This window comes from Dromaius novaehollandiae, chromosome 2 (genome assembly GCF_036370855.1).
Source record: "Dromaius novaehollandiae isolate bDroNov1 chromosome 2, bDroNov1.hap1, whole genome shotgun sequence".
NCBI classification, from domain to species: Eukaryota; Metazoa; Chordata; class Aves; order Casuariiformes; family Dromaiidae; genus Dromaius; species Dromaius novaehollandiae.
Genome location: NC_088099.1, coordinates 57028135 through 57050914, shown reverse-complemented (window position 1 = coordinate 57050914; position 22780 = coordinate 57028135). Strand labels below are relative to the sequence as shown.

General features: G+C 38.0%; 1 protein-coding gene across 1 annotated transcript; it reads left to right on the top strand.

The window, feature by feature from the left end:
- The first annotated feature begins 322 nt into the window (after nucleotides 1-322).
- Nucleotides 323-9265, top strand: MPLKIP (M-phase specific PLK1 interacting protein). The gene is made up of 2 exons (XM_026121395.2): nucleotides 323-801; nucleotides 6365-9265. The coding sequence occupies exons 1-2, from the start codon at nucleotides 445-447 to the stop codon at nucleotides 6566-6568; spliced, it is 561 nt and encodes a 186-aa protein (XP_025977180.1). The 5' UTR covers nucleotides 323-444; the 3' UTR covers nucleotides 6569-9265.
- The last annotated feature ends 13515 nt before the right edge of the window (nucleotides 9266-22780 follow it).

Below are 22780 nucleotides of genomic sequence, written 5' to 3'. Positions count from 1 at the left end.
GGGTTACACGATCAAAAGCGGGATTACCACCGGCAGCTCTCCAGACACCGCGAGGCAATGCCCCAGGAGCCAAGGAGGTCTAACTAACGCAGACCTGTGCCTCCAGGGCGGCCCACCGCGAAGCAGTGTCTGCACGGTACAAACACGCCTTGCAGAGGCTAACAGCACCCTCTCCTTCTCCCCCCGCCCGGGCTGCTCTGCGCCCCTCAGCGCCGGCGGCGGGCAGCGGCCGCTGGGCGCCGCGCGCGGCAACCAACCGCCAGCGCCGTGCTCCCCGCTTCGCCTTCCCCCACCCCGGAACCTTTTGAGCCCGGAACCTTCCGGCCGCGTGACGGGGGAAGGGAGGGAGGGGAAAAAAAAAAAGAAGCGACGTCGGCCCTCCGAGGTGCTGAGAGCGGCCAGGCCGTTGCGCAAGTTTTTATTCCTCTCCGCCATCCCGGGGCCATGTACCGGCAGGGCTTCCGCCCCCCCACCCCTCCGTACGCGGGCGGCGGGTTCCGGAGCCCTCCCTCCGCCGGCGGCCCTATGCCACCCTCGCCCCGGGGCTACGGGAGCCCCCACCACACGCCGCCCTACGGCCACCGGCCTGGGCCCTACGGCAGCGGCCACTCGCCCCGAGGCCACGGTTTCCACGGCGGCGGGAGGTTCGGGAGCCCGTCGCCGGGGGGCCAGACCCCGCGCAGGCCGCAGAGCGCCAGCCCCCGATACCCGGCTCCCTACAGCGGCAAGTCCCCGGCTGGAGCTGCCCAGCACCCGCAGCAGCACAAGCGCTCGCCCGGGGGCTACCAGAGGCACTACCAGGTATGGGGCAGGGCGGTGAGGGTGACAGGCCTGCGCCTCCGCACGGCGGGGAGGGGAGGGGAAGGAGGAGCTGCTGCTGCCGCCGCCGCGCTGCCGAGCGGGGCGCTCAGCCCGCAGAGGAGAGCAGGCCGAGGGCATGCGGCCAGGCGCAGCATCCTTCTCTTCCTCCTCGATTTTCGTGAGAAAGACAGGCTGGCACCGCACAGAACAATATCCAGCCTTTCCCCCGTAGAGAGGGAGAAGAGACCCTGGTTCAGGCACCTGAGTCAGGAAATCCTGCTCAGGAAAGGGAAGAGGGCCCCAAGCCTGTCTGAGGCCTGAAATGAAGAGACAAGGTCCCATAAGAGTGTAGCTTTCCTCCTTTTCATATTCTGACACGGGAAGGTGGAGGAAAAAAACAAACATCACCCAAAACCACAGCAAACATCTCTTTCCCTTCTATTCACTGCCCTTGGATCAGTTTTCTTTAAAAGAATAGGGAGAAGTTGTATGCTTTAACTTTGCCTGCGATGTCTTATGTGATGGAAGCTGCTGTATACACACACAAAGCTTTCTGACATATGAGAAAAGTAAGGAACGCTCTACTAAAGAGGATTAAGCTGAAGTTACTTTAAACTGAGATGAAAGCATCTGTTGGATAATACAGCATCTACTTGAAGTCTTACACATTGCACTGAAAGTTTTAATTTATATAGTTTTCCCCAAGAGTTATCAACAACAGGTTCTGTGAGTTGTTTCATTTTTCAGATGGTTTAGTTGGGGTATGTGACTTGCAATGAAGATAAACATGACAGTTCTTGAGATGATATCAACTTTATGTAGGTAGATGGCTGTATGCAGTATTAGAAAAACCTTAAAGGGTAAGAAAGGATGCTTGCATCACAGACAGTGATAGAATTTTCAGATGCTCTTACTGACACTTTAAGAAAAGGGCAATAATGAAGTCTAATCTTAATATAGACTAATAAAATGCAAAGTGACCTTTTCATTAAAAAACATGGTCTGATTATTTTCTACCATGCAGATGGCTATCTTATAGCAATCTCGTCATTGGTGGAAGAGGATCATTATGAATGTTATACATTTTCTTCAGCACAATATCTAAGTCTCTCCCAATGCAGATGCATACAAATTACTTAAACTTCCATATCTTTTCAAAAAGGCAAAGGATGTGGGGTTCCTGCCATGGTAGTACCTCATTTTTGCATTAAAATGGCTCTGACGGGTTTTGGAGGGGTTTTAGTCACAGATGTCTAATCCGCCTACAAAAGATCACCCTTTCGTTGTTCACTTAAGTGTGCTTTTTAGAAAGCCTTCCTCAAACTTACTGAGTAAATATGCAGGAATCTTTTTACCTCTAGTTTTAGTCAGAAGTGTTTCATGTCAGGAATTGAGGGTAGAAACAGTCTCACTGGCTCCATACTTGGCTTTAGGAAACCTGGCAGTGACATAAAGAAGGTATAGGTTTGAATCCAGTCACAGGGTAACACAGATTGTCACAACACTTTCCCCTTTTCCCCTTTCCTTCCGCAAACCTTGTGAGTACTTTAGAAGTATTGGCCTGGTAGTGCTATTTTTTAGGACTAGGAGGACATTTGTATTTCTGTAACTTCACCTAGGACTAAGCTAATGTGTGTGTATTTGTATATTTATACACACTGGGGTTTTGGCTAGGAGAAGAACAGAGGCAATCAGTAGAGGGGGGAAATCTCTTAAACCAAGATTCCCCATTTTGTTTGGCATGGGCAACAATACCAAACATTTTGCAGATACCATCATAGTTATCTTTTTCTGTCTAGCTTCAGTTAAGTCTTCCAGTACCTTTTAACATACCATTCAAGACTGTGTCCCTACAAAGGAGTGCATGTCTAAATCAGTCAGTAGAACTTAGTTCAGAGACAACTGAGCTAGTGGTGACAAATGTAGCATGCCTCCCAGGTGCCACATTTCACAGCATAGACGTGCCTGTAAAAAGTCTCCTGTAAATTTAGACCTTTGTGGTAAGAGAAATGAACTGTTCCATAAAGACTTCAGTAATCATAATAAAGAATCTCAGTGCATGAATCCACGAGTAGATTTAGCTAGAGGACTTTTATTGCACACTCTAAACTTTGAGTTTCTGTTGGGGGCAAGAGATTGGTTGTTGCCTTTTCTTCTTTAGACTCCATTTTTAAGAGAAATACAATGCTCTTGAGGTTCATGACACTACTGTCGTCTTTGAGATTAAAATCTTAAGTGACCTTGTAAAATCTCTCATCAGGAAGTCCAAAAGACAGTTAACATTTACTTTAAAGTTATGTTTAATGTTTAATGTTATGTCATTAGTATTCTGTACTCATTTTTGTGCTTGTAGATTTTCATTTTCCAACATGGACAGAAAGCCCTGGAGGAAAAACATAGCTTAAGATCTGTTTTTCAAAGTGGCTCATTTACCTTTATGTGGCCAATACTTCACTAAGCTTTCTTTCCATAGACACTTGCCTACTTCTAAATTTTATGCAAACAATTTGTTGAAATTCTTGAATATAGTCACCTCTTAAAATTAATACAGAAGTAATGTTTCCCTTTCTAGAATGAACAGGAGTTAGTGAAACAGTAGCTAGTAGTGGTGATGGGTTGAACATGGTTCCAGAACATACAAAATCTTGCAAAATGGTACAGTTGTGATTTCTGGATCTCTGTGCATCCATGAGCAGCTAAAATCACATCCATTGAAATAAGCTGAAAAAGGGAGTGATTTTTTCCCATTTTCAAGGGAAAATTACCACTTCACTAACACGTTAATGAACAGACACAGAAGGCAATTCCTTTCCTACTGTTTAGAAAGATCTGCTGTCTGGAAAAATATTTTTTTGTGTTGTTTTGAGAGTAGGTTGACTTTTTTTTTTTTTTTTAAGGAAAAGTTAATCATGACAGGCCATTGGCACCAGCAGAGATTTGGACCAACACTAGTGACAGTAAAATATAAAGTTTTTATTTGTTTTTATAACATGTATTTGGCACCAAAAGGTTTTTCTTGCACAAAATGGTGTTACTTGCACAGGTAGGATTTTGTTTCCTTTCTCCACGGGCCTATAATGTAATTACACACCTTTTATTTTTTTCTTAAAAAGCATATAATGACTAGTGTTCTGAATCAAGAAATTAATATCACATGCTTAAATTTAACACTAATTGAAGGCAGTCGGTCTTGAGTTACATAGTAATACATTTCCTATGTTTCAAACACGCAAATGGATCAGCGTTTCTGATGCCCTGCATTACTACTGTAGTGAAATTTAATATTGTAAAATAAATCCATCCAAAATAATCTTACCATTGAATTATTTTGTTCTCTCACTGGATACTGCAAATCCAGTTACGTCAGGTTGGCTTTCTTCTGAGTACTGCAAACTGGACGTAACATGAAAAAAACTTCACATGCAAACTGTCTTACAATATAGAATTTACAGGGTTTCTATAAACATGGTGTTTTAATGAGTTAATTTTTGATTTTAAAGATATAATGCACTGTGTAGTAGAGTGCTTTACTAAATGTGAGTGCTTACAGGACATTAATGTAACTTTTACTAGTGCATACTGACTTGCTCTAGGAGCTCATTGTCCCTTGGAAAGTTTTTAGATGTATTCTGAGGTGATTCTCTGGTCTTTTGTCCTTCATTTAGATACAATACTTCAGAGTACTTCTCTACCTTTTAGTTATTTCTCTCGTTTGAGACTGTCATCTTAGTGGCATTATCTAACTGCACTACGAAAGACTAAATCAGATGCCCTGTAAATTAGACTTGGATATTCCTGTGTTTGGCTGTGTACTCATTATCATCAGCATTTAGGAGTTTTAGAAAAGTACTTACTGGGACCATATAAGTAGGCTGTTCCTGCTGCAGCGTATTTTCAGAAACTGGTTCAAGAGTAAGTAGTTTCTAAAGAATTCTGTCCTGGCTAAGCATAAGGGCCTTAACTATATGGTGCCATTTCTCAGTTTTAGGGCTTATTAGTCACGTTCAAACACTGTCCCCTCTGGTCCCAAAGGTAGAAAAATTAAGCCTTTAATCAGTGTTTTTACCATCCCTTACAAAGGCAGATGCTGATTATCTGCCTCAGGGAATCCTGTTCTTCTAATCATTCAGAATGCAATAGGCTTGTCAAGTAACCTTTGTGTATCTGTAGGATTAGGTTATTTAACTCAGTCTGGTTGATACAAACCAGTTTAAATGAATGCAACTTCATCTTGTAGAGAAAACCTGACTTTTTTAGGGAAGGATGCATCTCATGCTACTTTATATAATTAATTCATCTTTTTGTCTCAAAGTGTAATTGGTGTAGCCATGTGTTATGCTTAGCTTTCTTGCTTAGAAGAATAACTTCTCTGCATGGGTACATCCCTCATATATTGAAAGAATTCATGGCCTCCAAGAAATACCACTTTAGTGATCGAGGAGGGGTAGGAAGATTTTGGAATAACCAGCAAGGTTAGATTGGCCTGTGCAGGAGACTACAAGAATGATGAAAGAGATTTTACTTACTATATTTCCACGTGAAGATACCACTTAACTGGAGCTGTTTGGGAGCACTGACAGTGACTGCACATCATGCTTAGATAAATATTTAACCAAATTAGACTTTTCATGCACTGTGTATTTAGAGGCTGTCGGGGACATGGCTCGAAAAAGTGCTTTAAAAGGATAACTTTTAAACCTGCTCCTGTCCCCTTTTTGTGTTTGATTTTTAGGTATTTACAAATTTGTGGGGGTGGAGAAAGACACAAATCTGTTACTTTATGAAAGGATGAGATAACAAATCAGAGGAAAAGAATAATGGATGATACTTACAGGAGGAAAAGGTTATAGAATTTTCCTTTACATTGTGGCCCTCTTAACTTAATATCTGTAACAGGTTTGTAGACACAGTTGTGGCTGTCCTGGATCTTCTAAAAAAAATCAAATATCAAAGCTGCAGGGAAAAATTTTTTTCTTGTACGCAATTGCGGCTTAATCAGTGGTTACTATAGTAATGCCATCCAGATTTGCATATCAAAAGAAAGTCATCTGTTCTCAAATTTGACAAAATACTAATTTGGTTAAAACAGTATTTTTCACAGTAACTTCACCAATAAACCAGTAAGTTTGGGTCATTTGTAGCTATTGGCTTTATACAATGTTAGGTTCAATCTACAGGTACTTAGTATCTGGCTTTTGCTCTTGTAAACAGTATTAGCTTTCCCTCAGCCTCTGCTCTGTTTTATTGTTGAGCTTTTGAGTTAGACAGGTTGCTGACTTAGGCAGCTTATGAAAATGAGCATCAGGCCTTTTTTTGCAGTTATGTGCCAGTGTGAAGAAAGTGGGTATTTTGGAGAAGACTTAGTTTTTTTTTTTAATCTTGGTACATCACCATTCATAATTAAAAGTATAATAAAGCTAATATTTTCTGAGGAAGATGCAGTCAAGGAGTAGTAATTATCATTAATAGATCAACTTCAAAGCTCTGCTACATTAGAAGGAAACTTTTTTTAGTTTGAATTAGACTATTAAATGTTTCTTTACCTGATGGTTTTCTTCCAAAGGGATCACCCAGGACATCTACTCCATTTGGTACAGCGCATGGCAGAGAGAAAAGAGTGTCTAATGATGTGGAAAACTATTACAGACCTTCAATGCTTGAGGACCCATGGGCTGGCCTAGAGCCAGTTTCTGTTACAGACATAAACCAACAATACAGCAGTGAGCAAACAACATATACTGGTAAAAAAGGGAGGTATTTCAGTTAACACTTTTTAAGGCCAAATAACTCCATCTTGTCAGGAAAACTTTGGGACAAAATCTTTACACTTACACAAGCTGAACAGTATCAAGACCTTAGTTAATGCTTTTCTTTGATCAAATGTCCACCCTTTTATCCAACTTTTTTTTTTTTTTAACTGCATTGAATATTTTTATGGATGGGGAGGGAAAAGGAGTGGTAGGATAACTTACATTTCTGGCTACGTGGAAGTGCCTACCAGCTTTGAAGAACAAAGTGTTCTTTAATCACCAGCGACTGATTTGTGACTGTTAAAACAGGTTTTCATATATTTACCTCTTCCATGCCAGATTGTTAGCATTTTATTGTTAACTTCTTTAGGAAATGGTATTTTTTTATGTTTCAACATTTTTAGAATGAAATAACTTGGAAATACAATAAAGTTTTGTAAATCCTTGTTTTGTAATGTATAAAGATTATTTTAGGACTTTTGTTAAGGTGTACTTATTAAGAGAAATAGTACTAGTGAAATTAGGTGACTTCTGTAAATGTGTTTGTATGCTGTAGTTAACCTCTGATTTTTGTGTACAGTATTTTTTGTTAATTCTAGTGTAAAACAAGTGAAACATGACTTTAAGCCATCTCAGGAAACAAATGTATTGTCTTGGAAAGTTTAATTTGTTAAACCAGCTCTTGAATCGTAAGCATAATTCTGTAATTATTGACTTTTGTATTTTAAAAAATTCATATTTGGAACAGAATTAGACATTTCTTGATCGGAGTAAACAAGTCTGTTTAGCAACAATTTAAGTTTAACCAACACATAGAACATCAGATTTAAATAAATGCAACTGTACTTTCTGGATCTAACTTTTAGAATAGCATAGAATGAATCAAACTTTGTTAAACAGTTGATGTTGGTACATACATAGCATCTTACTTTTATTGATTTGTATCAAGAGTTTTCAATTTTGCTTTTAGTTTTTACCTGTGAGTAACATCTTTGCCTGGAGGAGTCTTGTTTTGTGTATATGTGTACGCACGAGCATGCTGTTTTTTTCATACTGAAGAGGAAAACAACAGGTTTTTCTTTTAGGGCTTATCTATATACATGTGAGATCCATTCTTACACCCACTAGTGGACACTTTAATCTAGAATAAATTAGAAATAGTTCCAACTGTAGGCATAGTCTTAATATGCTGTGTTAAGCCTGCAGTGGATACCTACTTTTTTCTGAAAGTACCGGTATTTTTTGATCTTAGATTTTGCACAGGAGATCAAGGGTGAAAGCTTACTTAAAAAAAAAAAATCCTAAAAACATTAATTCAGTTTTCAAACATACGTGTTTTCTCTTCAGCTTGTTCTGCGTTTCACAGAAAAAATATCTTTTGTGGTCCTAAACTATGGTTAGATAGAAAAGCACAGGGAATCATATTCAACTGTTTTTAGTAACTTGTCTTTTGCTGAGATACACTAGCCCTGTACTTATTCCAAGTCTGTTTCAGGATAAATGTATTAGCTTAATACTGCCTTCAGGAACAACTTTAAACTGAAAGGAGGAATAACTTGCTGAAGTTTGCTAGCTGAGTCTCTTGTACTTTTATGACCGTAATCTAAAGTTTGTCACTCATGTCATCCCTCAGTTGACTTTGTTTTAATACTATATACAAGCTATCTGCTCAGAGAAGTGAAACATAAATGACTTCATATTTTCAAGCTTTTTGGTACTACCTGCTTGATATCAAGAATGCTTAAATCTTCATCCCAGAACGAAAACTGGCAGCTATCAGTATTGCTATTTATCTCTAGCACATACCAGCAAAACTGAGATAACTTGACAGCAAATCGTAGATAGTCTAGAACTGATAAAGCAATTAAACATGTCATCAAGAAAAGTGAAGTATGAAGTCCCCCCTCCCCCCTTTTTCTTTTTTAACTTGGCAGGTGCTGTAAAGCTCACAAAAAGTTACAGGGTGCTTGGCTGAGTCATCTCTTTGTTACTGTTTCTTTTGTAATTTAATGCAGTTTACTTTTTTCGTTTGGTGATCTTGGGGAAACAGATCTATTGGTATCTGCAGTTATTTAAGAGACTAAAGCTATAACATGTTCCCAGTTAGACATGAGAAGAAACTGGGTTTGGAAAGGAGAAAGGAAAAAAGAAAAGGATTCATGACAGAAGAGAGACTGTTAGAGGTGGGACTGCTTATGCAATAGCCAATATCAGCTGCCCTTGCACAGTGCAAAGATGCATTTTTCCACTTTGGCTTTCCAGTTGACCCAGGGATCAAAGCCAACCACCTCTGGTAATAACTGATAACTCCTGGAACCGGGTGTCAAACATCAACGATGGTAAATGTTCCAGAAAGAATTGAGGAAATAATCTTGAAGCACTGTTTAATCAATGCAGGCCTTCCACAATGCCATCTGTTAAGTTGCTGCTCCTGGGTCATATCCTGAAGTGCACAACACTTATAAGTACATCATACTGCTAAAGACTCCAATAATTTGGTCAAGAATCAGCAAGAAATTAAAATATAGATGTAATAAGCTTACTAAACTCACCATAACGCACCAAAAACTTAAAAATAATTCATCTTTTTTACTTCTAGGAGAAATTCTACAATTGCAGTAAGCTGGTCAAAATTTCAAAAATGTCATTGTTGAATAGCTGTAAAATGCATGAACACATGTTCATAACTATAAATATAATGTACTTAAAGCCAATTTAAGCTTTGCCTTTTTTGCTATAATATCCAGGAAGCTTGAGCACTCACTCCTCACTGTTTGGTTTTTGTCCTTTTTCCCATATGGCAAACATTCTTTTCCCACATGTTTCTAATGGAGATAGGATATATCACTTCCTCATTTGTTTATGAAGTCTTTTTGTAACAACAGTGTGGATCTGGGAATAGTATTTAATAGTATAAAGTACAGTAAAAATGTATCCTTTCTTCATAAGCCCATGAAACAAAATGGTGCCTGTCTTGTTAATGAGTGGATTCTTCTTTACTGAACAGTAAGAATATGGGCATTATTCTTTCTCAGCAGACATCTTTGATTTTAAGGTAAGTCAATTAACTCTGCTTTTCAGATGTTTGGATTGGTACACTTTTTGTCTGTTCTGTTTTGTATACATTCTAATTTTGTTCATCAAGACTTTCTTCTCATTCACGTATTGTAAAGGATTTGCATAACTTGTGACTAACTCTTTCTAGCAAAAAAATTAATTTCTTGACTTTAAGTGATTAACCGTGAACTGCATTGTTACTACATTGTGCTCATATCACAGTAAGATAACTTACATCAGCTGAGTACAATTCTGTGTAATATGGCACACTCCAGGTAGGAAGCTATCCGAAGTTGTGTGCTGTAATATTTCAGAGAGAGTTCAGATTTGGGTTTTCACTGTTACTTTATAATATGGAATATTCATTCTTTAGCCTTTTAACTTTGGACACATTATTTCACGTTGAAACTGTAAAATGAAGAATTTAGAATATTAGAACTTCAATAATAGGATTTTTTTTTTTTGAAATAAACAATAAGGCATTGAGATTTAGCATTTTTCTTATGTCAAAACTGGGAACACTTTGCAGAGGAAATGCTCCTGGGAAACAAAATGAATAACTACTTTTGTGGTCAGGTTGTTTTTCTCTTCATGTAAGGTATCTTTATGTACTTTCACTCTGTTTACATCAATGCATTGATTAGACTTCTAGAGGAAACATTTGAAACATGCGTTATATGGATAGTGTACAAGTATCTGTCCTTTAGGAGCTCCCTCCTAAAGAAAAAGTTTTATAGTTTTATTTCTTAAAGAAAAAGAAAGTTCTGTTTGGGTTTCACTGAGTTACACCTATGAGTAATCTTACTGACACCACGGGCTATATACTCATGCAGTTAAGATACGTAAGTATCCAGGATTTAAGTTTGAACATTGTATCATCCACTTGTCTTTCAATGTTCTTCACCAACTCTGCAATAAACTATTATTGAGCAATTTTTCTGACTTCAAATTCATGCACTTGCTTTTATGCATGAGGCAAGACTGTCTTGAACTGAATTGAACTTTTTTAAACAATGTTTCCCTAAATCTACAAGAGTAAAGAGTTTGTTTTCCTTTCCCTAAATTTTGGTACTTGCCTTCTTGCAAACTTCCTTTTATCAGGGGCGAAAAGAGAGGATTGGTTCCCCTGCTTGCTGAAGAATCTCATAATGATTTTGATATCTTTAGTCATTCACAAGCTTGGATCGTAATTCTCATAGGTTAACTTTTATATTATTTGTCAAGGCTCAGACAAGTACTTCTCACCACAAATAGAGGAGGGAAATCACGAAGTTATATTAACACTTAACGTTAGTATAGTTCCAGCATTCGGCTGTTAGTTCACAATCAGTTTTTTGCCTACACTAACTTTTGCTTTCAGTTGAATGTCTTTAGTATGCACAAAGAACTGAATCAATTTCATTATCTGACCTTTTCACAAAAATGTGTGCTTTGCTGATTTAGAGTTTAAGAGCATTTTCTCAACCTGGAGTTCTAGTATTACCTACGCTAAACTTTCTCCTTAAAGCATTTTAGAGTTGGTTAGAAGAGCTTTATCTCATCCTCATTACTTCTTACATGGCACTAGGAAACCTTTGAGTACCAGGCTAGAAACAGTTGGGCAGATGCTCAATGCCAGGACAGAGTCAGCAAAATACCATTCTTCTCCAAGACATTACAACAAATTTCTTGCCGCTTAGGTGCATTTGGGTCCAGAAGGTATTTTAACCCAAACAATAATCATCTGTTCTGTTCCATCAATTCGACTGGATTATAAATTTTACCAGCTAATTCACCACCTAATTTACTAATTTTTAGATAAATTTATCATGTAATTTGTAGTTTAACCCCTAGACTGCAGGCACATTTTATTCATCTGCAGTAAAATCACTGGTGAATTCCAATGCCTTTCATTCACTGATCTTCATTATGCATTCCTTTCTGAACTATAAATGTAAGCATTTGTATACAAGAAAGTAACTTGTGCAGCTGATGTTTAAAAAAAGGGGGAACAACAATGTGCCAGTACAGTCTGAGTGGATTTCTTAATAATGCTAACACTATTGCTATTAAATAGGAGCTTCTCCAGCCCCCTTTAACAGGAAAAGAATTAGGCCAGTGCTGATCATGTTGAAAAAAACGCCATCCCACTCCCCAACAAAAGAGGAAAGGGTATTTCTCAGAAGTAATTTCACAACCAAAAGAAGTATTCTTACGCAGCTACAAAACGAAGAGAACTGATTCATTCTTATTTTTCTGCTGGAAGAGCGCTCTTGTTACTAATAGCTTCAGGGCTGCTCATGCTATCTCCTTCAGTTAAAGCCATCAAATCACCATTTAATCTGTTTTCTGACACATGCCAAGTTTGTTTTATATAGAATATTGTATCATACTTAATTTCACAAAACTAAGCTGTAATAGGCACAGGGTGTGGAAAGCTTTTGACACCAGAATTGTTATGTATTTCTTACCTGTTTATAGTATTCTTGCATTCAGATTTCAAATATCAACATTTTTACATTTTTTGATACGGAACTTAAAAATTAAACCTTTCAAGATCCAGCAGGGAAGTAATTTTTGAGTGTTTAAATTAAAATCAATTCCCAAAATTGCTTAATTCTCAGTATTAAGTTTTTCCAGTTAACAACAGCAAGCTTGTGGAAGATGTATTAAATTTATACAAAACTAAGAAAAAAACTGTAGAGGTTTGATTTCATTCAGATATTAGTCTTAATTCAAGTAACAGTGGCAGTTGCATAATTCAGTTCAGAAGAATTTGAGCCTACTTCATTCCTTGCTTGGAAGAGCTTCCATTTTCCAAAATACACTAATATAACTCACGAAGGTGTGCCAGGTTAGAACTTTTGAAGTTGAAATACTTGCTTGAACATTACCGTATGCACAGTATGTGATGGAATATATGAGGAGGGATGTCATTTTGGTTTAGTTTAACCTTATTAACCATATTAACCCATTTCCCCCTCTCATTTTTTCTAAGCCTGCAGTGAGCCACAGCATTATTGGGGTCAAGGATAAAAGGATCAACATTTTTCTTTTATCTATTCTTTAGTGACAGTGTCTTAGGAGGCAAAGAGTTCAACATCATTTCAAGCTGAAATTTTTAGCATGATTATTTTAAGAGAGGTTGCATTTATTAAAAAACCCTGCCTCTATTACCCTACTTTTATGGGCAGCTGAGATCGTGCTGCTCGATGCTATATTAAAATACATTTACCCTTTCTGGTAGCCATATGTATTTTGCCCCAGTCTAATTGCTGTGTAGTCAAGATGATAGTTAAAAAGCTGTTAGCATAGATTCAACAAGTATTTGCTTTGGGTTTAAATCTTTGTAGTTTTCATGGGGAAATTCCTAGAGTACAAACTGCTGAACATGATGTTGATACTATTAGTATAAATACTAGAAAAAGGGAAGAACAAAAGCTTTTTCACAGTGATGCAAATCGTTTCTTTTTCAAGCATCACACTTAAGCTAAGTAATGCTGAAGCAACGGAAGAGGAATTAAGCTAATTGACAACTTCTGTGGCTGACTACACTGCATAAACCACAAATAACACAGAGCAAACATGAAATTTAGAAAGACTGATTGCCAACTGGGGAGTAGTATCAGCAGTAATTGGATTATAAACAGTAGTTGCACAGCACTTTGAAAATCAAACCACTACCTCCTGTGGCTTAATGAAGATTTTTAGATCAGTGTAAAATAAGGCTTTGAGTTACAGTCCCTTAACAAAAAGATGGGATTTAGGATGTTACAATTCCTACAGTTGAGTATGCAGAAGAGAATACGTATTTTCATCACTCCTCTGTGAACTCTACCATCTTCTCATAAGTCTCATTACATGAGTTTTAAAGCTAAGATAGATTTTGCATTTGAAGACCTCCATGGACAGGAAGGGAGAATTAACACCTGCAGATGGGCCAGGTGTACAGCTTGGGTTGGTAACTGCAGGAAGGTATCAAGAATCCATCTATTGATTCCTTGCAATTCTACTTTCCGACAGCTACTTCCCTTCTCTGTAAATTTTTAATAGTCTTCTGGTTGCTACAGCAATTCAGTGACACTACTAGGAAAATAACTTAGTTGTTCATTTCCAGATGTTAAGAAAGCAATATGTGCACTGTACAACAGGTTGAGAAACTCTGCTGTACCTGTTTTCAAATGAATGAACTGCCAAATTGTAGCTTTTAAATCTGAAGACAGCTTATACCATGAACAATACTCCTGTACTTGGAATACCTTCTTAATTAAAGTCCAGGTATGTAGAAAGCTTTGAAAAGAACCTTCAAATTGATGATTTCAGGATTTCTATTATGTTTGGTTATATTTTCTGACAGCATTTTATTTCCTCTTAGAATAATCACTGGATGTTTTATACAGCAACTTTTCTGTAGTATATCATCCTCACTCCTGTGAGGTGGGGAAGAAATAGCATGTATACTTTGCAAATGTGGAACTGGCGACATCCATGGTTTAATTTCTCTCTGCTGTCAGATGGCCCTAGTAAGCATGTGGCAGAACTCTGTTTTCATTAGTCAAATCTCTATCATTTATCTTCCTACGGTTTGAAGGTACTAGATTCTAGTACATGAATAAGCAGATCGGCAAGCTTTTGTGTACCTTTATATTTTAATCAAACAATTTGAAAGGACTTACTAAATATGGGTTGTTCTGTGGGGTTTTTTTTGGGGGGGGCGGGGGGGATTGACCCCCCGACTTTCCCCAGAGAAAATACTTACCTTACTCAGTCTTGCCTTTTCCCTTCTGCTGAGTCTTCTGTTGTCTTTTCTCCTCCGTGTTTTTCTCAGAACTGTCTGTGCACCAACTGTTTCGTAAGGTTTATTTCCATGAAAAACATATGGAGAAAAGTCTGCCTTTCCTACTTCTTTCCGTGGAATAGGCTTGATCCACCTTTCAACACTCTGCTAGTGGTAACTGTCTACTGAAGTGTTTGGTGGAATCAGTACTACTCAACCAGCCAGCATACCCAGTCCACTACAGAGTCTGTTGGTTTATGGTGCTGGAGATGGTGGAACTATGTCAACAGTAAAACACACACAAATGCCCCCAATTCCTCTACATGACCATTTGGTTGCTTGGTGGAGTTTGTTGTCAGATGCACAGTGGAAACTGCAAGGTAGGCATGCTTCTACTCTATTTGCCATCCTTTTCTCTCTAGATCAAGAGTAAGTACTCTTTTGAACATGCAGACAAGTGGTGTCAAATCTGTACTAAACATTGCAAAAAATAAAGGCAAAGTCATGCTGTGGGAAGACAGCAGAAAAAGTGTATATTAAAAAAGGGCATGGAAAAGCAGTGATGTCTTCATTCTATTTCTTCCTGTTAGCTTCATGACATACCTGTCTTAAATACTCTATTTTCAGTCAGCATATCCTCGTAGACATTAGACTAAGCATAGGGGTGGGGGGGAGGCAGAGAGAGAGGACTTTCACTACCTTGTGGAAGTGCAAGATCAGGTGGCATCCTTTCAGCAGCCATGAAACATTATTGCTTTTTAAGCCATGAATTACAAGAAAGCAGATGTGCATTTCAGAGAGAAGTGACTTTCATGAGCAACAAAAATAAAAAGTCTGTGTGCATAGGGATCTTTTTCTATTCAGTATATTTAATCATTTACCATCAGTTAAAGTTTAGCTTTGATCCAACTCCAATTACTTTAATGCTAAGGTCTACTTTGGAAGCTTTTAAACTGCCAGAAGATCTACTACAGAGCAACTTTTCTCAGTCTTGTAAACTTTCCAATAAGGAGAAGGAAAGAGGAACTTTCAGGTTTCGTTCTAGCCATATTGATGTAGCATAGAGAAAAACAGCAGAAACATCTAATCAAAGTCTTTGCTTTACTAATGCTTAGAATGTTGCTGTGCAGAATCCAAAATCTAAATCCAATTCCTGGTGTTACTTACGTACCTGGGAAGAGCATCAGCACAGCAGACCTCTCTCTCTCTCTCTCCCTCTCCCTCTCCCTCCCTCTCCCCCCTCTCTCTCCCCCCCCTCTCTCCCCCCTCCCTCTCTCCCCCTCCCTCTCTCCCCCTCCCTCTCTCCCCCTCCCTCTCTCCCCCTCCCTCTCTCCCCCTCCCTCTCTCTCCCCCTCCCTCTCTCCCCCTCCCTCTCTCCCCCTCCCTCTCTCCCCCTCCCTCTCTCTCCCCCTCCCTCTCTCCCCCTCCCTCTCTCCCCCTCCCTCTCTCCCCCTCCCTCTCTCCCCCCCCCTCTCCCCCCTCTCTCTACCCCCTCTCTCTACCCCCTCTCTCTACCCCCCTCTCTCTCCCCCCCTCTCTCTCTCCCCCCCTCTCTCTCCCCCTCTCTCTCTCCCCCTCTCTCTCTCCCCCTCTCTCTCTCTCCCCCTCTCTCTCTCTCCCCCTCTCTCTCTCTCCCCCTCTCTCTCTCCCCCTCTCTCTCTCCCCCTCTCTCTCTCTCCCCCTCTCTCTCTCTCCCCCTCTCTCTCTCTCCCCCTCTCTCTCTCTCCCCCTCTCTCTCTCTCCCCCCCCCCCCAACACCTCTTCGCCGGGAGGTTCTCCATTCATAGGGTCAAAACCTTCAAAATAATACTGTTTCTCTTGAACTTCATCATGAGCATTTTTTCAGTTGTTTGTGATTGCAGAACACTGGCACAGAATGTGTGTGGGAGTCTCGAATGTGCTGCACTTCTTCCCTTAAATGACTCAAAAGAGTAGAAATCTCAAGAAAAACACTAAGCCCTGCATTCACTTTTTTAATTCTGTTTATTTATGGGCTCTGCAACATTCCTTGTTGCTGAAGCCTGCATTAAGTGCCTTTGCTCCAGACTCCGTTTGTACCCACTGCTTTCATATTCTTTCTGACTTTGGTTGTTGCTACATTTGAACCAGATACCTCTCTGTCTTACTCCACTTCTTATGCTACTTCTGCTTTTATGTGGCTTAAGCCATCCATAAGGTATCTTCCTCAGAGCCATCTCTATCACTGGAAGATTTCACCATCCTGAACTGATTATCACTGTCCTTGTAGTTCAGCTGACAAAGCAGCTCTTGCAAGTGCTTAAAATTCAAAAGTTAGAGCTTGAACAGTTAAATGTTTTTCAGGCTAAACTTGCTGATTTCTGAAACAAGAAAAGCTCACTGAAGTGGGCTTTTCCAACAAGAAATGACAGGACAGGTACTGTCAGTAACCTCACATAGCAGTAATAATGTTATTGTTACAACTTTAACAGCAAAGTGATTTGCAAAATGTATCTCCATCTACAAGGGACCTGCATCTTCCTCCTTTCTTTTTCCTTCACGTTCTTTTCAGACTTCTGCTTTGTTACCTTTGTCTTGAGGACACATCCCATTGGATCTTTCTTTCTCCCTTTCAAACAAATTCCAAATTCTAAACATCTGGCAAAGAGGTAAGGAAAAAAAATAACTTTGTAAGTTCCAAGCGAAATCCGTACACACTGAGTCCCAAGGAGTGGGTGAAATGAATAGCTTCAGTTATTCTAGTTTATTAACAGGTATGAGATATAGATCTTTTCAGTAAAATGTATATTCCATAAAAGAAAACAGTATGTAAGAAATTTTTTTCCTAGTAAGCTGTATATAGATTTCCTCAAATCCCAAATCTCACTGTCTTTCAGTCAGTGCTAGAGAGAAGTGTATTTCTTGATGTCCTGCACAATGTTCGGTGTAAACCTCACCTGGCAACTTCCACATCAAATCGGCAACTTCCGCTTAAACCAGAACATACCAGAAAATCATTAGAAAGTTATTCAATATTCAGACATTTCAGATGGCAGACATTTCACCATCTATCTGTTGAAGTTGATCCCAAGCTTAATCACTGTTGCTTAAAAATCTGCTTTCTATCTAGACTGGCTTTATCTACCATTAGCTTCCAAACACTGGATTACATTTTACATTTTTATGCTCTGAAGAGTCATATATCAAATCCCTGTTCAAAGTGGGTGATCAAACCACATTTGAACTTCTCTAACAATCTAAATACAGCCATTAAAACCACATGAGGGCATTTTTTTTCTATGACTGGGATTGTTTCCATATCTGTTTTCTGAAGCTTTTCTAATGTTTTAAACTAATGATATCATTAAAATTATATACTAAAGTCCTGCTCTCACTAATATTCCTCTGCGTATGTATCTAAAGGTCATATTAACCATTAGTTTCAGCATCACACTGAAAGGCAACAATCCGTCCTTTTCACTGTCACTTTGTTCCATTTTTTGTGTCTTCTTGTTTTGTAAATGTGACTAACATCATTCATCTTACACGTGATCTTAATTTCACTATATTAAAATACTAAGGTGCATACCCAGTGTTCCGCTGTGCTGCCTATTTGGTCCCTTGTCTCTTAGTGTAATGAACAGCACCTAAAATAAAAGCTTCTGAAATATCTCAAATCTGAGCATAATAACCCTCCTTAATTTTAGACACTAGCTACCATATCTCTGGTGTCTTTATGTCTTGAAAAGCAGCTTCTGCAATAGTTGTCTCACAGGCATAAAGAGTTAAAACAGTTAACGACTTTTTCTTGAAATTATCCTTTCCTCTCAGTTCATTGACAAGACAGAGACCAGGTCAGTCGAGTTCTAGTTCTGTGCAGGTTACATAGACACAGAAATCTGCTTGTTTTCACTTTGTTCTTCCTTCTTTTAAATTTGTAAGAATAAAAAAGTCCAGCAGGGCCAGAGCAGTAACCATCTAGTTGAGTACTAGTCTCCCGCAGTGGCAGCGGCAGATGCTCCTTAAGCAGAGCATACAATCCTGGCCACTTTCGGTTGTCCCTTTGTACTCCCAGGCATCTGCTATTATATTGAGGATGCTGAAGTGTATATGTCTGTCTAATCCTTCTTAATATCCTTTTGTAGACCTGCTGACTATGAATTTGTCAATCCTTCTTTGAACCTATTGATAGTACTTTTCCTTTTAGACTATACTAGTATACTCAATTTGCTTCTCTTATAAAATACAAGAGCAAAATTGCCCAAGCTTTGTATACTTAAATGAACTAAATAGGTAAATAAAACTGAGACATAATATATGTCTACAGTATGAAGACCACTCAACTAGAGTTGCTACCTGAAAATAAAAAAAGAAAATCTGATTCAAGAACAAATGTGGTATTTCAATAGAAGTCTCAATTTCTCTATCTTTTGAGTGTCTGCTGGAGGTGCAAACAACCTCTTTTTAGCTTATTTAGTAATCAGTGCTCATCTCTCCAATTATTTTGCCACTTAGCTGCTCCAGGCAGGCCAACGTGAAAGATCTGCATAGATAAGAAAAAAATCACAGTTCTAGCAATAGCCCTGGATAGAAATTCACCTTATAAATGTTAACCTAACTTTTAATATGAAGTTATCGAGCACATTAATTACACTTAATTAAGCATGACATCAACTTTCCAAGAGGATAATACTATTTCACTCTCTCATTTTACCGATGGGGAAATTAAAGCATTGGAAGGGAAGGTGTCTTGGTTAAATCTTACTGCTATTTAATGACAGAAGAGAATCCAGTGGGGTTTTTTTTGGCATCTTCTATTCCAACAAAAGCTGGTTTATCAGTAAAACAAAGTTTTCAGAGCAAGTTTTAAATGTATTGCTTTCCTGGGAGGAAAGGATGCCACCAAAGAGCGAGCTGCACTTTTCAATACGTACTCACTGTAAGTGGTAGCTGTTTAATTCTGTGAACATCTCTCTGTGCTATAACTATTCATTAAAATGTTCTAGATTCTGATTTAAGCCTTCAAAGTTACTTTCAGTTGTTTTCCTAGGCACCTTCCAAATTTGATGTAAAGAATACAAATACATTCAGAAACATTACTTTTAACAAAGTAGATCCACTTCCTAGCTTGCTAGTATACAAGGACTTGGAACAATTGAGAATCCCCATGATTTCATCAATAGTCCACATGTTTGTGTGGTTCACTGGTTCAAGGAGAGCTGCATTTCAAGTCTTATGTGACCAAAATAAGTATGCCTGTATATAAAAATATATTTAATAAAAAGTAGCTTTACCAGAAAAGCAAATTTCTACTCAAAAGGGAAATTTGGTCACTGATGTATTAAATGGAAATCCCTACTGAAGTTAACAGGGGTTTTGATTACATCCTTTATCTGACTTAAAATCTGCAATGACAGCAGGAACAATTTCAAACTAATATAATATAACAGTCTAATTAAGTTTTCATGTACTGCACTATAGAAGTTAAGGCTGCAGTCTCAAAAAATAGACAGGAATACTTGTACTATTGAATTTCATTGCATATGGAAGTGATTTAGGCTATAATCAACAAAAATATAGCCATTTTCAGTGGAAGATTCTCAAGCAGTTATCAGAGAGTAAGCCAGTCATTACCTCTAGTTAGCTATTAATTTAAGGAGGCTTTCTCCCCTCCCTCCCCCCGCTTTTTATGACCAGTACCTTAATAACTGATAGATTCATAGTCTGGCCAAGCAGCTGCACGCTTGTCTCCCCGACACAAATATGGGCCTGCTTTACATTAATAAGAAAGCAAAACGTGACAGTATTCCAAAATGCACTGCAATAAAATTTCTGCACTTCATTTTACAAAACAGAAAAATAAAGCACAATTTCACTTACAGAGTTGAGGTTGCAGATCTTCAGGTTTGATGTTCTTGGTTATTTGTTTTTCATCTTGTACACCTGAACACACATTTCACAAATTTATGAGAAACAAATGTGGAATTTCACAAGGAAAACTTCATTTTTTTAAGACAGGAACTTTACTCTAAGCTGTTTAATCTCCTTCTAGAGCCTACGACTATTGACATAATTATTATGAGCTTTTTCATGCATTTTATTTTTTAAAAGGTACCGAAAATCAAGCCTGAAAGTGTTACTGCATCATTAGTATAGTTCAAGTTCTGGAAGTACAGAATTTAATACTGCAACAGCCTGTAATATATTGCATGATGTAAAAAATGTTTCACGAAACACAGGGTAGTACGACTGTTAGAAACCTAATTTCTTGCTTTTTGTGACTAACTGCAGAGCTTTTAATGTCAACTAGGCAGATTTTTTCTTCCCCCTTATGAACATTGTTAGAACTACTTTGAAGAAAAATAGTGACTGACAGCTCTTCCAGTACACGTTGAAGCACACACCTTAGAAAAATCCTAGTAATAAGAAATCTAATCCAAGTTGTTGAGTGTGATTATGTGCTTATTAATTTAATAATGTTGGTGTCCAGGGGAATAATTGCTCTTAATGTGAGACTTAGATGTGTCCTTTCCTGTCCTGTGAAGTCCTCCAGCAGAATCACACAACTTGTCGAAGCATCATGCAAACAGTTGATATTTTGTTGGAACATAAATTGAATAAGTGTCCTATTAAACTCTAGTCTACCAGCAGTAAAACGCATGGCTTTGTGTTGTTCGTGTGGATTCTGTCATATTAAATTGTTTTGTCAGTGCATTATATAGGAAGTTAGTCATTTATCAGTTTTTCCAATAGCTGGAGCCTTTTTCAATATTGATCTCACTTTAAAATACAACTATAAATGGATTTTGTCAAATTGAATTAGTGTCAGTGAAACATCTTAGCTTAACACTATATTCTGAGTATGAAATTTGGACCTTTTACTGTTATCTGCAGCCTCTCTTGTTGGGAAGTTTTAGAATTTTTGATTCCTGTACACTTGTACAATTGTGCACTAAATTGTATAGATGTAGGGATTTATCTAACAAGCAGTAAAGAATCCCATTCTTGATCACTACTTTTGTCTTCCTAATGTATCACTTCTGTGGAAACAATCACCTCATTTAAAGTTATTTACACTACCAGCTTTCTTATTTTGTTCTGGACTATATAGTGACTGTATTTCTGTTGGATGTTGTTTACCCCCCTTCTGCTCTTGCCAACACATAGATGTCATAGTGATGAAAATACTTAGACAAACATATTTTAATCAAGATAGGAGGATATGTTATATTGGGACTATATCTTAAGTGATCACATGTTTTTAGACTTCATGGAAATACAGATTCAAGTGGAACAAACATTTTAGGTAGTTATGCCAGTTTCACCAAATGATTTTGTTGAAAATTAATTTTTCTTTAAAATTGTGACATCTTCTAATTTAAACGTTTTGATTTTTTGATTGATTGTTTCAAAGAAAATAGCATATGCTTTTAAATAAACATTGCTTCAAAACAGTAATCAAAAAGAATCAGTTATTTGCCAGCCTACTAATTACTTCCTGTTACAAGATATGGCTTTTCTTAATTTTTTCAGATAAATTGTATACACATGAATTCATATTTAAATGAATTCTGTGAAATTATAATTTCATATAAATTGCATACATGAGTGCATATTGTAAGCACACTATAATAAGACAGTTAAAAATTAATTTCCTGTCATGGACTTCACATCAGGATATCCTTTCTGCATTTCACGTTTGTCCTCTACGCAAAGACAAGAACACCTTATTTTCATCATACTGTATCTAGCCATATATCTACAGTTTAAAGAAACCCAGAGAGCACTAGATTTCAAATCTGAGAAATTAGAAAGAGGCTACAAAGGAGAGATAATATTTGCTATTCACAACAAATGACACGTGCTTCAATAAATCATGCAAAAGGTTTATGTGAATATCAAAAATGGATTTGCGTTCTTAAGGTTAAGACTTGAATGTTGCATGTAGAGCAAAAAAGACTCCAAAAACCAAAAGTCTCGCATGAGATCAGTTGAAAGCAAAAGCCATCTTCTGTTTACTTATTTAAAAAATTCGAAATTGGGCTGCATTTCTGATACAAAAAGTCTGCAAAATTCTATGGGATTTTTTTGTTAATGTTCCCAAAAGGCAATATTGTAATTGCAAGTACAGTTTTGGAAATAAAAATCATTACTACTACCTGCATGTCTTCTTTCACTATCTTGCATAATTGTATGTGCCTGCTTGGAAGTTTCAGAGCAGGATCTGCAATCCAGAAGATTACTAGATACTTCTAATATACTAGATACTTCTAGTATACTGGAAGTAGTATTACTAGATACTTCTAGTATACTAGATACTAGATGCTTTTAGATACTAGAAGCAATCTGTAGAGGAAAATATACACAGTTTTTAATTATGTCTGTCAGTTTTAAAGTAATACTTTCCTGATGTGGAATCACCGGACCATCTGCAGATAAGTTCTTATTGTTATTATTT